General features: G+C 39.2%; 2 protein-coding genes across 3 annotated transcripts in view; one reads left to right on the top strand and one right to left on the bottom strand.

Moving 5' to 3' along the window:
* Window positions 1–488: 488 nt before the first annotated feature.
* LOC117767549 (arrestin domain-containing protein 3-like) lies at window positions 489–6,460 on the bottom strand. 2 transcript variants are annotated; one of them, XM_034595306.1, is made up of 7 exons: window positions 6,018–6,460; window positions 4,334–4,391; window positions 4,072–4,219; window positions 3,397–3,493; window positions 1,858–2,114; window positions 1,033–1,698; window positions 489–993 (listed from the first exon to the last, which is right to left on the bottom strand). In XM_034595306.1, the coding sequence occupies exons 1-6, from the start codon at window positions 6,274–6,276 to the stop codon at window positions 1,078–1,080; spliced, it is 1,440 nt and encodes a 479-aa protein (XP_034451197.1). In that variant the 5' UTR covers window positions 6,277–6,460; the 3' UTR covers window positions 489–993; window positions 1,033–1,077. The 2 variants fall into 2 exon arrangements, with proteins under 2 accessions (XP_034451197.1, XP_034451195.1); XM_034595304.1 differs by having other exon boundaries at window positions 489–1,698.
* Window positions 6,461–11,822: 5,362 nt separating this feature from the next.
* Window positions 11,823–15,611, top strand: part of LOC117767706 — a 302,206-nt gene continuing 298,417 nt past the window's right edge. The window contains exons 1-2 of the mRNA XM_034595530.1: window positions 11,823–11,851; window positions 12,569–12,735. Of these exons, the coding sequence (XP_034451421.1) occupies window positions 11,823–11,851; window positions 12,569–12,735 (196 nt within the window). The remainder of the gene's footprint in view (window positions 11,852–12,568; window positions 12,736–15,611) is intronic.

Here is a 15,611-nt window from a genome sequence, read left to right as displayed (position 1 = left end):
TTTATAAGATAAAAAGATGAGAAAAATATGAGATTAAAATGATCCTCGGAACATACACAGCAGAAGATAATCAAAAAAGAGGTAAAAATAGAACATACACAAACAGATATATATATATACATATAAAGATCTGCGCATAGTAGTGAGTTTATGTATATGAATATATGCATATGTAAAAACGATAATAGTGTACTGCAGTAACTGTAGATTCCTTTAATTCATTACAATTTTTAAATGATGACTCCCACTTTATGCCTATGTATTTTTGTCCAGTTTTTATAACTTTGTCTTGTTTATTTTTGGTAATGCACTAGTACTCCTCCTTTTTTCCTCCTCCCATTACTACAATTACTGTATGCCAGACTGCCCCTCAGAAATAAGAAGGGTATTCCAACCATCCATCGATCCTGATAAGATCAGAAGAATGAACTTATTTGCAAAGATGTATTCTACTTTGTGGCCGAGTTTAAACAATGTGAGACACAGTGAAACGTTTGCATAACAGGTGTTTATTCAAATCAGACAGAACACTTTGTTAGTATAACAACAAAAAAGGTTTGCTAAGTAGTGTGCAGTGACCAAAGTCATTGTCTCATACAAAACTCAACAGACTGTAAAATTTTTATTTGTCCTCTTAAAATGTTTGTTTTTTTTGACACATAAAAACATTGTGAATCGTGTTTTTCAAGCCTCGATGCAAAATAGTGAGGTAGAGAAAACTATAAGGCTGAAAAAAATCATCAGTTCTAGGACACTTGAGTTGAACAAGGCACATATAAAACACTGTGTACCCTGATGACTGAGGTTTGAGTAACAGCCACCACCAACCTAATAATTCACCAGACAAACAAAACTCTAACATACGAAGAAAAAGCATTATTTTTGTTTACATGCAAACAAAAATATAATGCACAAAATGCCCCTTTCATTTGAAATGCTTTCATCTTCAACAACACTAACAAAGTGCAACACTAATAACTAAGCAGAGATTTATAGGTGATCTGATTTCACATTGTTAACTATTGGCATTTGACTTAATACTCAATCAACTGATCCAGTCATTATGGATTCCTTTGATTATTTTGCATTAGAATTTTCAGTAGCAGAAGACGGGAACAGGAGGGAATATGATGGAGGAGCTTCATCCGACTGAGACAGGAAGTCTACGTTCATCATCAGCGTAGAAGACAGAGAGTTGTATGTGGGAGCAGGTGGGGACATGTTAAAAGACGGAGAAGGGGATGGATTGATCGCTGGTGCAGATGGGGGTGGATGAAATGTTGGGGCTGAAGGCGGAGGGTGAAGCACAGGCGTCGATGATGAGGATGAAGAGGGAGATCCATATGGAGCTTGTGGCTGAGGCACTTGGTTATTGTAGCCCCCACTCATGTATGGCGGCTGAGCAGGGTACGCATTTGATGGGAAAGCGTACATTGGTGGTGGGTTACCTGAGTACGCAGGTTGTGGCACTGAGTACCTTTGAGCTCCTGGGTAACCGCCTGAGTTTGGGGAAGCAGGATATGGACCCAAAGATGCTGTTGGGGGAGGGAAGTCACTATTACTTGGGCCACCAGTTGCCCCAGCTAGATAGGGACTCGCAGTAACACCAGGCTGAAGACCAGGAAGGAGGTCAAGAGGAAGGATGATCACCGGGAGCAGGACCTCGGGATCAAAAGCAAAGCTGATATCCAAATAGACCTGAGAAAAAAATATGGCTGCCTTATTAGCACATGATGCATCACTTGAAACACCCGGCAGTCACAACAAAATTGGAAAATCTTAAAAAAAAATCCCTTTGAAATATCTCAGAAGTAAATATACTATAGCATTAGGATTCACAGTTAAAACATGACATACCTTGAATTGGTATTCCACTGTGATTATGTCACAATTCTGGATTGTCTGCATCTGACCAGGAGGAATCGTTACTGCACACTTGACCTCCTTCTGTGTTTGGGCTTTAATGCAGCTGTCAACCACTTTGTGGATAACATGGCTTTCATGTTTGGTATTACCGCTGGCACGGTACACCACATCCTGGATAAAACTGAATTTGGGACTCATGTCAGAGGATGAGGAATTGTTGATCTGTGCGACAATCATCACTGTTTCACCTATGAGGTAAACAACATAACATTTGAAATTAGTTTTCATTTCATTTGATTCAGTTGCCACACTCAAAAATGCCATGTGATTTTGATCATGCCCATGAGGCGCAACTTTCTCACATTAAATGTGAGAAGTGCTGATAAGGTAAAGCCCACCCACTTATTACTCTTTGGATGTTATTTGAAAGTATTATCTGACCCATGTCTGTGAATAACACTGTGATGGGGTCGTGTTTACATGTCCCTGAAAAGGAGTTCATATGAATGCCCCTCGTTTCATGTTCTCAACCTCGTACCTCTGAAAGCACACATTGTCAGAAATGGCTGAATTTAAAGTCAATACTTTTTTATTTTAGTCATATAATTTTTCTTCAGAATTTTATAATACATCGGAGGAAAATGTGGTATTTCACCAACAGTGATGTTAATGTTACCATTGCCTTGCAGCAGTGTCTCGGCAATGAGATTTCTCGCTAGCTAGCATGCTTACACTTAAGCAAGCCGGCAGGTATGTAGCGTAATGCAAGAAATGCAAAGACACCCTGAAAGGAAAAAGATGAGACTGTTGGGAAAAATCTGAAATTTAAATATATTGACTTGTGATTCAACAAAAAGAAAAAAAGTTAAAACTTCCGCCTCCATTTCTGAAAACGTTGATATTCCCAACTGTCTCATCTTTTCCCTGTCATTATGGCTTTACATTACCGGCATTGCGAAACATACATGCTAGCTTTCTAAATTGTTATCCTCCCTTCTTCTACACCCCAACAGTAATGTTAATATTAGCGTCAATATTGCTGTTGCCTCGCAGCTGTGTTCTCACGACCTAACCACATGAACATCTAGGACACCACGTACACAACTTTCCACATTGTACTGAGCCTCAATGCCACAATGTTTGTCAGTAAACACACCATAGTCTCTAAAATGTGACCTGCATTTCAACCAACTATTTATTTATTGCTTTACTGAAAACCGTCACGGACCACAGACCATGTTCATAAGGGACATATTAACTTGTTAAGATCACAGGTGTCGTTGGCTATAAACACCTGCTTCACCTGCGATGACATGTCAAAATGTCAGTCATGAAACAGGACTGTACAGTACATACAAAGTCAAAAGATAACTCTTATCTATGTCAGTGTTATTACTGCATGTTTTGTTAAGGTTCTTATTTTGGCAGAGACAACCATCAAATGAAAATTAAGCTCCGCAGTATCCTCCTTCAGCAGGAGATCTCCTTCCAAGACCTGAACCTACCATGTTTAAAGGGAAATGTTATTACCTGGAGCATAAGCTCTTCTGTCAACACTGACGTCCATGTGTACTTGTCCGGATGAGAACAGCCCCATCTCTTTGTTCACTGAACCAACTTGGGGTGTCTAGAATGCAATTAACAGCATAAACAATTACTTTTGATCCACCTTCATTAATTAGACATTACAATGCATGTGTTAAGTGTTGCAGTTATAAGACAGGACAAGATACCTCAGTCCTTAGGGCCTGCATGTGAGTACCATTGCACTCACCTTTGAATGTCATTGCTTTCTAAAGAGCAGGTCATTGAGAGCCCATTTCAACAGAATTACTTTCTACTGAAGAAATCGTGTCTTTATTGTTTTTTTTGTAAGGAAAAATTCCATAAACTTCAGCAGTACAAATTCAAATTCTTAGTTATTTTTGACAGAGGCATGCTTTTGTTGTTGTAACATGCTTACATGACAATCTGTTAGTGCAGTATTTTGGAACTGGCCTTAAAATGATATGTGCTACGACGTAGAATGGCAGATGATTACCCCACCAGATTTGTCTTTAGCAAGTTTAAGCGAAAATTACTCAACCAGTTTTCTTGAAACTTAATGAAAGATGGGCTGAGAGAGAACCCATCAACGTTTGGAGTGGATTCGATTAAGGGAGCATATCAGAGATGTGTACATCTATGGTTTAATGTTTTACCCACCATCAGAGAGTGAAGGTTCGGAAAGGCCTTGGAGACAAAATTGATCTCCTTTTCTACAGTACTGTCCATCCTCCAACTCCTGGACAGTGCAGCTTCCAGCTTGTAAATGATCTTTCCATGACTTCCTTTGAAGGATGAAGGCATACTTCTGTATCGGACAACAAGCGGATAAATGACACGTCAGTTTAGGGGATTTTTTAACACCAGTTACATAGTGGAAATACAGACATTTTGTCTCAGTAGATTGACTTACTGTACTTACCCTTCTGGTATTTTAAAGCTAAATTTATAGACATGGATCCCTTTGGGAATAACCGTTTCTGAAAGGGAAAGGATGTTGGTGTTAGTACTGACAGTATTCAAAAACAGTGGTTGGTGGAGAGTAACAAAGTACTTCTACTCATAGTTCAATTCCCTCTGCATTATACATACATATTCCAGTACAGTTTACACTTGTCGCTTTGGTTTTGTAGAATTAAATGTTTTCATAGTTTTATAGTATTGTATTTGACTTTTCTTATATTAAGCTCTTTTTACTGACATTTTTTGCTCTAATTGCACTGCTGAGCTGAGCTGTCCTCCACTTCTAACACTTTTCATTGTACTATGTGTGAACTGACATAAAACCTGAATCTTGCACTTTGTTATTACTTTAAAATCTTATATTATTGTAATAATTTGTCATTATACTACTGTGACAGATTAATGTGACATATTCTATATTATACTACAATATATTCTTTATACTTTGTAAAATATATACTATACTATATAGCTATACTATACTATATACCCTTATACATTATAAAATATATAAAACTAATCCAAAAAGGGAATGGCCATGTTGCACAATGGGCAGCTTTAGTTTTAGTTATCTTTCCTGAAAACTGATCAACAATCTTTGAATGTGGGAATCAACTTGTTTTGGATAATGTGATAAAGAAAAATCCTGTACGGTTTACATCTCTAAATATGAAACTTGCACTTTATGTTATTGCTCAACAATATTTCATCATGGTATATTTGTCCTAACACGAATGGGACAGATTGGTAACTTTGCATCGTCATGAAATAAACTAAAACGTTAAGTAGTTAAAATGAACTTCAATTGGAACAGCTACATTTGCACATAAATGTCATAAATAACCTAATGTTATTTCATATTTTCATGAATTGACGTACAGAAATGACTCAGACATCTAAACTACTTCTTCTGAGAAGGCTGAGCGTTTGGTGTAGGAGCCCTTCCCAGGGGTCAGTAGTTGAAAAGTGGGTTTCACGCTGAACAGTTTATTGTTTCATTCCAGTCCCACAATCAAAACATTTTATCGAAATAATTAGTTGTGAACCTCCCTTTGTTTTTATGACCAATAAGCGAGATCATATAGAATCACTTTTGACAGGTGTTGTCCAACTAAGTACTGTAGCATATCCAGCAGGACTCCCTGGACCTGTGACGTGATTTTGGTGAGAATATACTGTATTACAGTGACGTTATTGAATATTTTCCATAATAAATATTTCCAAAAATTATACTAATCCACATTTTCCCAAACTAAGTACTGTAGCATAGCCAGCAGGACTCCCTGGACCTGTGACATGATTTTGGTGAGAATATACAGTATTACAGTGAAGTTATTGAATATTTGTGTAATATCTCTTTTCGGTGTTGCACTTTGTAGACGGTCCCTGCGCACTCGTCTCACAGCAGGATGTACATAGACACCAATGTTCTGTGCCCATCATGGAGGACGACCCATATTGATGAGAACTGGCCTGTAGCCCGTTGTCCACCTTACTACGGTGGGAATTATGCGGCGATGGTTCTTTAACAACGTTTCGCTTCTGACTTATTGATCCGGGAAGTCCGAATCTGTGAATATCGTTCCAACTTTACTGAACTTAAACAGTCAGCTCTTATTATGTGACTAATAACAAGATTGAACCTTTGGGGTCCTCGGCTCCGATCAGGAACTCCTTGAGTTTGAAGTATCTGTTGCTTGCGCGGTATGTCCGGGTTTTGTCGCCGCTCTTCTTGGTCCAGCGGACCTCAGCGTCCCCCTTCGCTTTGACATGGAGGCTCTGGGCTGAAATCTCCTTCAGCAGCACCAGAGTCACTTTCCCATTCAACGTGTCCCCCTCAGAGAAGGTCCCGCTCTCGTTCAGCGCGTCGTACGTCAGCGTGAAGCTCTGCACGGAAGGCATCGTGGTGGGTTGACCGCGGGTGAAACGACACCGAGTGGGTCAAAGGGGTTAAAAAACATGAGATGGACCCAGTGGCTGGTTGGAAACCCTTTATTCCACAGTTTGTTGTTCTCCCATAACGGCAGCCATGATTGAATCCGGTGGTGGTGGTGGTGCGCTTGGGACAGGACCAACAGGACACGCCCTGGAAGAGTCTTGATCACAGACCTCTACTGCCATCCACAGTACAGGAGAAAACTGAGTCTGCACCAGTGGAGACCACCATGATCACAACATTACCATTACATGGTACCCCGAGCCGGTTTGCATTTGATTGGCTTTGATCGGTTTGCCTTTGCCTTTGACTCTGCCCTAGATCTAACCAATAAAGCAGGGTGGGGGGCGGGCCTTCTTCCACTACAGGCTCTCACTAATTCACATAAATAGTTATTACCACATAAGTTCTGTAATATATCAAGACTGTAGAACTTAAAGACACCGAAAAAAGAAATGAAACTTTTCAAATGTATGATAAACTTTTCCATTATTTTCTCTCTTTTTTCCCCTCTTTTTTAAAATTTCTAATAATATAATCTTCTGACATAATGTATGCTTGTAGTGTTTTATTTTTTTTCTAATTAATATATATTTCTCAACATGCCTGTCTATTTAATTATATTCTAACCTAAGTTGGACATTTTCTGTGTAGAGCCCACATCTGCAATATTTGCATATATACACATTTGTAAATAAAGTTGTTAAAAACAATTAGCATTCAATCTTAGAAAAAACAGCGACACTAAATTCTACAACCTAAAATAGAAAATGTACAAACACAATATCTGCAATGTAGAGAGGACACAACATAATATTATTATGATATGAAACATATATACAGAAACAAGTGGATATAAAAACTATACAAATGAGTTGAACAAGTTCATTTCTCACACCAGTTATTGAATCAATGGAAAGTCATACGGTGTGATGGCTCTTACACCCCCCTCCTCCCCACAACAAAAAAATACGTTTTTCTTTTATTTTGAAAGTTTGATGCCCACTGCGGACGTCCTGCTAGAAACAAAAAAAAGCACAAAAAAAGATTAACCAGCAGTTATAGTCAACATGTATATTCTCAGTGAAGGGTTGGGTTGATTTATAAAATGTATAAATTCATTATAGGACATGTTCAAATCTATTGCATGAACTGAAATTCAATATATGTAAAAAAAAGTTAAAAATAAAAATGCAGGAGGAGACAGTTTCAGGTCAAAACGAGTCAAAGGTTAGAGGCCATTATCTTCCCTCATGGCGCAGGCGGATAGAGAGACGTCGTGCTTTTGTCACCTGGAGTTTGGTAAATCACATCAACCTGTTTTATTTGAAGCAGTAATATCATGTGCTATCTGTTTGTAGTTACTAACAGCCACAGTTCATTGTTCCTGCTTCGTTAGTTTGGTAACCTAGTAGTAATATTTAGAGAAAAACAGGATCTCAATAGGTAAAGATTTGAAGTTCATTTTTAATAATAAAATTTCCCTCAACATGTTGCTACCTGTAAGTATGACCCTGTGTGTGTGTGTGTGTGTGTGTGTGTGTGTGTGTGTGTGTGTGTGTGTGTGTGCGCGCGTGCGCGTGTGTGCGTGCGTGCGTGTGTTGGACAGACACGCGTCAACAGTGGCAGTTAGTTAGAAGTTATTGTTATGAAGTGAGTTGTGTAGCCATGTGCTGTTCCTATATCTAATGTTCTGTTAGATGTGTTTATATCTAAATTCAGTGTTTGTAAACCTACTGGGCAGCCACCCCACCTGCTGGTGGAACATTGTAATTGGCGACAATAACTTTATTCAGATAATTTTATCACAGAATAGTCTGAGTGTGACTAAAAATAGTCAGAGTTGTCTGCTACATCACTGGTTGTGTTGCATTTGCTTGTGTTGCTGCAGAGCTCTGTAAATAACTTCTGTTAATGGATGTGTATGAGAATTTGCTTTGTCTCATATGTTGTGTAGTTACTTATTGTTATGCACCTGTCTGAATGTTAGTCTGTATTTATTGCTTGTATGTGTTGACTACAACAAGTCATTTAATTACAATTTTAGGTTGTCTGTAAAATAAACAATTAAATGAAAAACTGCAAAAAAAAAGGTTTTATGGTTGAGCATTTTCCAAGACTTACAACAGTGTAAATATAATTGACAATCTCATATAATTTATGAATTGCTGTGATAATAAAGGACATGTAGAGCAAGTTTAAAACATTGGTTAACAAGTTAGATGTGAGGACTCTTAAAATAATCTATTCATCCCTCAGTTCCAAACTAAATAGCTTTCAGATGTTTATACAAATACTTATAAGTGTCCTGTTTATTAATGCTTTCCTTTCTCTATGAATTTTGAATAACGCCTGAATTTCTTAAGTTTAAGGAGGACAGGGCCAGCAATGAAGTCTGGGTAGCCGAGTTAGCCACAGAGGCAAAATGATATGATGGCATTCCTTACATAGGAATGTTTGCCCCACATTGATTTTTTAAAATCTAAATACTACTAGTAAATACTAATTGTAAATGCTGTCGTGGTGATTGCACATAGAACATTTGAGAGCAGGCTGGATATATTTGTCTGATAAATTTGGATGTGATTTAATAGGATATAAATATTTGTCTTACAGATGGGATGGCTCTCTCTTCCTGTTTAGACTGCAGCTTCTCTGTCACTGCCCCCTGCTGGTGCCACCGCCTCCTGGTCTGCTCAGCTTTCCAGGTGAATGAGCCTCTTTACACGACCCAAACCCACAATATCTACCCCTAAATCTTAGAATTATTCACGGCTAAAATAACTCACCCATATTAACACTTTCTTTATATATATTGTTGCAGAAAAACCTATTTGGAAAGTAAATACACACACTAATACAGGAGTCCACAAACTGGTTCTTACTGTTCAAATACAACTCAGTGATATTGAGTTAGTGCCTTTCTAAAACGCCTCTTGTCGCTTTCAAAGTTTCCCCAAGATGAAATAATGGTTAACTAATCTCAGTCAGCTGGTGTGCTGTCAACACAAGGTGCTATGGTGACGGTTACCCTGCCAATGTGGTGTGTGTGTGCAACAATGAGAGGAGAAGGAAAATGGAGTCATGGCCACATAAACACCAGAGCACTGTGAGAAAATGAAGGGAAACAAAGGAGACAGAGAAAAGAAAAGTTCTTGTCCTTTCACTTTGACTCAGGTTAGTTCGTGGGAGTTTTTTTGCTACTCGTGTTTCTGCCTTTTTTGTCTTGTGTTTGTGTTTTTTTTGTCAAACAAAGATACAAACCAAAACTGGTTTATATGGCTTTTATTTGATGGTGATGTATTTGTTATTGTGGCAAGTAAAATTCACAATGATTTAATTTTTGAGTGGACCAACTGGAATAACTTTTGACAAGAACATATGTAACCGTGCTAATAATATGTGTCTGTATTGTCACCTAAAGTAATTATAAATGCTAGTGTAAAAACTTCCATTACAAAGCTCAGTATTTTAGCAAATAAATGGATGTCCTCGTTCGGGGAGAATTAGTGCTTTGCCGTAAATGTCACAAAAGTCAGAGAATGACGCCTACGTGACAGGATCAGCACAAAAACAAAACCTTGAGCTTCTTGAGCTCTGCAGAAATCAAACAACGCAATAAATGTGGAGATGTCCTATATGTGTCCAGAATGCTTTTGTAAAAATCGGGAGGAGAATTTGTGCAGCAGATGTCCAGGGGAGAAAGTAACTGCTTTACCAATGGCACAACACAATTTGTGGTATATTATGGACCAAGGTTGTGGCCTTTGATTTCTCAAAAAATCTGGTAAAGGAGTCTTGTAAAGCCAGGCCGGTGAAAAATGTTTCAGCTATTATTCGTTTATTGAAATGTCTTCTTCGGAAAAAGCCTTTATTTTTACATTATTTTGTATTGTATCCTTCTCCCTGATTAATGGACATCACAGTAGCGAATCATGGCCAGAGCTCAAGTGCCAATCAGCTGTGAGCAGGAAACATAAGAGTAAGTATGGGAGAAATATGAAAGTAATTAAAAGAGAAGTGAGCCAATCAAATCCTGCTTAGGGTCCTCATTAAGCTAAGGACAGCCCTGCGTGCTTTGAAAGTCCCTCATCTACATGAGACAAAGATTAAACTGGAGGTTAGGCAGCGCCCGTGAACATTTGTCTATTATGGATGGCAGAGGGCCATCTGTAGCATAACGGAGCTGCAGCCTCCTATCAGCCTCATAGACCTCATTACTGCAGTGCTGGTTTTCTTTGTGAAGTTTCTTTGAAATTTCGCAACAAATACAGTCAAGACCAGGAGTATTTGAACAGCTACTCATGTAGGCCCTGAGCTTCAGCAAAATTAAATTGAAATAAAGAATAGAAAGGTCATTAAAAAGCCATGTCTGGGCTTCATTCTGATTCTGTTTATACCAATATTGAAATTGTGGGAATACAGTTCTGATAACACACATATCTAGATTTTTGGAACTCTAAAAGAAGAAAATCATCATTAAAATTTGGTTGAAAACCTTTGACAGCCATTCACTGCCTGACGTCTTTGACCCACAGACATTAGCAGACAAATTGTGTGTCCACCCTCACTCTTGTTTGTTTTGGGGTCTCTCTGCCTCAGTCACACTCAATCCAGTCAAGGATATTCTACTTCTTTACCTATTGCTTTGGTCGTATGTTTAGGATCTTTGTCCTGCTGAATACTGAAATGTTGCCGGATCAGTTTTTATGCATTTGACAGAATCTGAAAAAACACAATGACTGATTATTTTGCACGAGCATTTCTTTCAGTTGTCAAGTGTGCGTTAAAGTGCTCTTCAGTGTGCGTAGATTCTGTTCCTACATAGGAACAAATCCCAGATAAGATCTGGGATTTGAACATCTGTGAATTTCAAATTCTTCCTAAAAACTGCGTAAGTAGGTTTTAAGAAGACATTTCTTCTTAAGGACGGTTGGTGAATGAGTCCCCTTGTCGTTTTCTTGTTAACCTGAACACACCTGGGTATATCCAACTGTCGATTACGGCAAACCAACACATTTTGTTGGTAGATTTTTGGTTTTCCTGAGCATCATTATTCCTCCTACTGCTACAGCCATGTGAGAGAACACAGAGCTGATGTAATTCTCCTTAAATCAAAGCTGAGGATTGGCTCTTAAATGTTGTATCCATCATCTCACTTCAAATTTAACGGGTTTATGTGACTAACTGCCCAAGTACTTTGGGTCTTGAGTACAACTAGTATTAAGCATTCTGTATGAATTTAAAAATGTTGTTCTGAAATGCACTCTAGGTGAAAGTAAGTAGTATTCTAAAAGACTTGTTCTTTTGTAATTGATCTATTAATGGCAAAGACTTAAATCACATCCCTCAGTAGAAGCTCATTAATCTATGCCGTGTATGTGCTCCTGGTTGGATGGGTTGTATCCCCGCATTGGGAGAAAGGGTGCCTTGGTCAAGTCCAGTCTTTATTAAGATTAATGAACAGCTTGACATTTTTAGTCCTCTGTCTGAATCGATAATTTTAATACTCATGAGGGCCAATGGGGATCTGAGCTTGCGGTACACACACTGTGGCCACAGGGCGCATGTTAAATGTCCGAGTGGTAATCAATGCAAAGAAATTAGCTATTGATCCCTTATAGTTTTGTAATAGGTTATCTATTGGTTTGCTCTTTGGGAAAATTCCAATATCAGTCGGATGGAATGGTGCTGGTAATATCGCTGTGGGGTGTGTGCATGTCTATCTGTGTGCATGGCTGCACATACATCCAGCTTCCCCATCTGTGTTTGCATGTGTGTGCAGAGTCACATTCTAATTAGCTCAGAGGGCAGATTGTAAATAAACATGTTGAGGAGAATATCGATGATCTGCGGTCTATCACAAATGAGGCCGGGAACTTCACATTGGCTTAATGCAAACTTAATGCTGGCTCGAGGACCAGTATGTAAACAGCAATTTTAATACATTAAACCATTTTTACCATTATTCATCATATTGTGTGTGGGTGACCACATCTTATGACAGATATAAAAGTGTATTTCATATGTTTATTGGTGTGTAAAATGCAAATGTAGCTGATGAAAAACTACTAAAATAGAAATACTGGTTCAGGTCATTAACTGTAGTTCCTAAGCAGAGTGTGAAGCATGGATGTAGTAGTATTATACATCAATGGTTCTAAGCTTAGGGAAAACGGATGTCTCCCATACATACCGTTCTTCTTTCTAAATAATATTAAGTTAAAATTTGTTTGCTTTTCTTTTCTGTGTTCCCAGGACATTGATCTGCTTTGCTGGGGTAGCGGGGAGCTTGGTCAGACTGGATGTGGAAGGCCAGGGGGGGGTCGCTCCAGAGGAGGCCCACCTGAGAGAGTTCACATCGGACAGGCTGGGCACGGCCAAGCTGCTGGCTTGTGGATCCAGTCATTCCATTGTGGTTACAGGTACTATTGCCATTCCACTTGTATACTGTTGTATTTCATTACATGCTGTTGATGCCTAAATGGTAAATGGTCTGTATTTATATCGCACCTTTTGAGTCTTGATGAACACTCAAAGCCTGCATCCATTTGTAGCACTTTCTCAATCACCCATCACACACACTGCAAGTCAACAGGGGCAGTTATTGGGTTCAGAATCTTGCCCAAGGACACTTCGGCATTTGGAATGGGGGAGACTGGGATCTAACCACCGATCCTCTGGTTAGTGGATGACCCACTCTACAGCCACCCCTTAAATAGCCTTTAATCTTTTGGTTTGAGTTATATTATGAAATGTTGGTCTGATACAAGTTTTACCAGGAAAGTGCATCTATTGTGTGAATGTGTCAAGTATAAAGAAAACATTTAGCAGAATAACTTAAGTTCTGCTGATCAAGTTGAGGATTTTGTATTACTTATAATTATTGACCATGATTTAGTCTGTAGTGCATCTCCAGACAGAGTTGGTAAATATCTGGTAGGTTTTGTGATATTTGGAAGTGTGATATTTGGTAGAAGCTACAATATCCGGCTCATACTGATTGTTGATTTGCTGAAAACCAAGGTTATCCAGTAAGACTTAATATATTACAGAACAGTTACCTTAGAGAGTTTTTTGAGCAAAGCATGTATAAGCCACCAAGCTCATAGCAGCAAGTCTCAACCACCACACTGTTTTAATATTTGATCGACATATTTGTCCAAACTACCTGGCAGTGTACAGTGTAAATATACAGCACCCAGAAAACGGATCCACTAAGCACAGCAATGGGAGACTCTCTTTAGGCTTCAAACACATGTAATGATATATGTAAGGTTTACATGAAGTGTCTCCCTCACTGCCCATGCGGTAATACTGGCCTACTTATTTGCGAGTTAGATAGAAACCCAATGACAGGAAGAGAGGAGTATCCTTCTGTACATTAGCTGGCAGTAGTCATAAAACATTAGCCTAGATAAGTCGTATAGATCACCCCAACACAAGATCCTATACTGCTTCCATCATTACAGGGGAAAAAGGTGACATTTGTGATTGATTAAAATGGTGCAGGCTAGCTTAGGCTAAATCACGTTAAGTGATGTGACACTGCAGTTTCACATATCATATTTCTGTCGAGACAATGATGGCGGAAGGCATTGTCGAGGCATGATATCTGACAACAGCAGACATCTGGAGGGACCAGCGGAGATTTATGGAGGGTTTTAGTGGTCTGAGGGAGATGAGAGAGAGTAAAAAGTGGTCCTTTTTTGTGCATTGTCACTTCCCGAGTGACTGTAAATTTTACTCCAGTGCTGTTGGGAATTGGAGACATTTACACGTCTTGACAAATTGCCTGCTGTAAAAGTATTTACTGGTCTTGTCCTCCCTTTATTCTTGGCCAGCCCGCAAACACGTGCCCCCCTCCCCCACTCGCAGACAGAAATATTTACCCACAGCAAATTTATGTGACACACGTTTATGTGGCGTACCTGAGCTCTAGCCCAAGATATGTCATAATGGTGTCATGTTGAGAGTACTGGTCCGCTGTTAACGTTTTAATAGAGGAGGTCTTGAGTAGATCATAATGGTTTTATATCGGCCACATTGGCTCCAATCACCGGCCATTTGGCCCAGTCAGCTCAAGGAAAGGCTTGTTTATGGAAAAATAGCCTGTAAGAGAAATCTATGACGTGCACATGAGGATGAAGAACAACTACACATCCACACACACGCACACACACACTTTATCGTAAATACAACATCCACAGATTAACATGAACTAAATGATTTCAACCAAGTGAATATCACCAACCAACGTTCAGTGATCAACTGTAACTGAAACACGTGTGTTAATAGTATTTTTGTGGGTTTTGTGTTTGAGTTTCAATGTGTGACAATAATTAATTGGCATCGTTTGACAATTTTGTTTAAAATTATAATCTGGCTATTATAGAACTGAAATATATGTATCATGGAATTATTTGTTAATTCTGTGCAATTATAGATGAAATAGTTTAATTAGTAGTAGATGGATCTTTTCCTCAGATAAGCATGGAATGATTTACCTTGGAGTGTATTTAGTCTCCTTGGTTTCTCCTCTGCGTTATAAATTGCTGCCACTGGGTGGCACTGTGAGACTGCCAATGAGAGAGTGCAACAGGGGAGAGTGGAGGGGGTGGGGGTGGCGGGGGTGAGAAGGGAGGCCCACACTTACCTCACACTCAGACACAGCTATAATTTACTAATAGTACGGGAGCCGCCATTGCTGTTATCTTTTAATAGATTTGTACGGGGGAAAGCAGGTGCCTGTTGTTAATGTGTCCAATTGCCCAAGTTGCCTACAGAATTTAGGGCATCCATCACTGTCGTCGGCGGTGACACCCTGTCGTTCTACTTCAGTGCGGTGGGGCCGGCCGGGCTGGGCTGGTAACAGATGAGGCTTCTCTCTCCTCCAGACGCCCACAGTCACACAGAGACGACCGCCATACGTGCTTGCACATGCATACACACACAAAATCACACACAGCTATATCGCACTCTTAGAGGGCAAACTAAACTTATGCCCGTTATTTAAAGGAATACACGAATAAATCGAAAACTTTAAAAAAGCTTCATTATTACCTCTAAAAATGTATTTCCAAAACTTTAGTGGAATTAGTGCTTTTTTTTTTCTCAGCGAGTAAAATGTCATTTAAAAATAAATCTTGGTAAACTTTGCTCCCGTTGCTTTGAGTTCTTGACCTTCCAGCTGCACCCTTGAGCTTAGCCAGGGGCACCACGTTGCTTGCAGGTTTGCCCTCCGCCCTGGAAAACACCCTGTGCAGCTGTGTTTCTTTAGACCCAGGCTGAGAGTTGGAGG

Source organism: Hippoglossus hippoglossus, chromosome 9 (genome assembly GCF_009819705.1).
Source record: "Hippoglossus hippoglossus isolate fHipHip1 chromosome 9, fHipHip1.pri, whole genome shotgun sequence".
NCBI classification, from domain to species: Eukaryota; Metazoa; Chordata; class Actinopteri; order Pleuronectiformes; family Pleuronectidae; genus Hippoglossus; species Hippoglossus hippoglossus.
The sequence above is the reverse complement of the archived record's forward strand: the minus strand, read 5'-3'. Positions and strand labels throughout refer to the sequence as shown.

Coding starts and splice junctions, on each gene's coding strand:
- LOC117767549 (XM_034595304.1), bottom strand. CDS start 6,276: ATGCCTTCCGTGCAGAGCTTCACGCTGACGTACGACGCGCTGAACGAG. Junction 4,392..6,017: donor CGGAGCCGAGGACCCCAAAG/GTTCAATCTTGT, acceptor TTTCCCTTTCAG/AAACGGTTATTCCCAAAGGG. Junction 2,115..3,396: donor CAGAAGAGCTTATGCTCCAG/GTAATAACATTT, acceptor TTTACCTCATAG/GTGAAACAGTGATGATTGTC.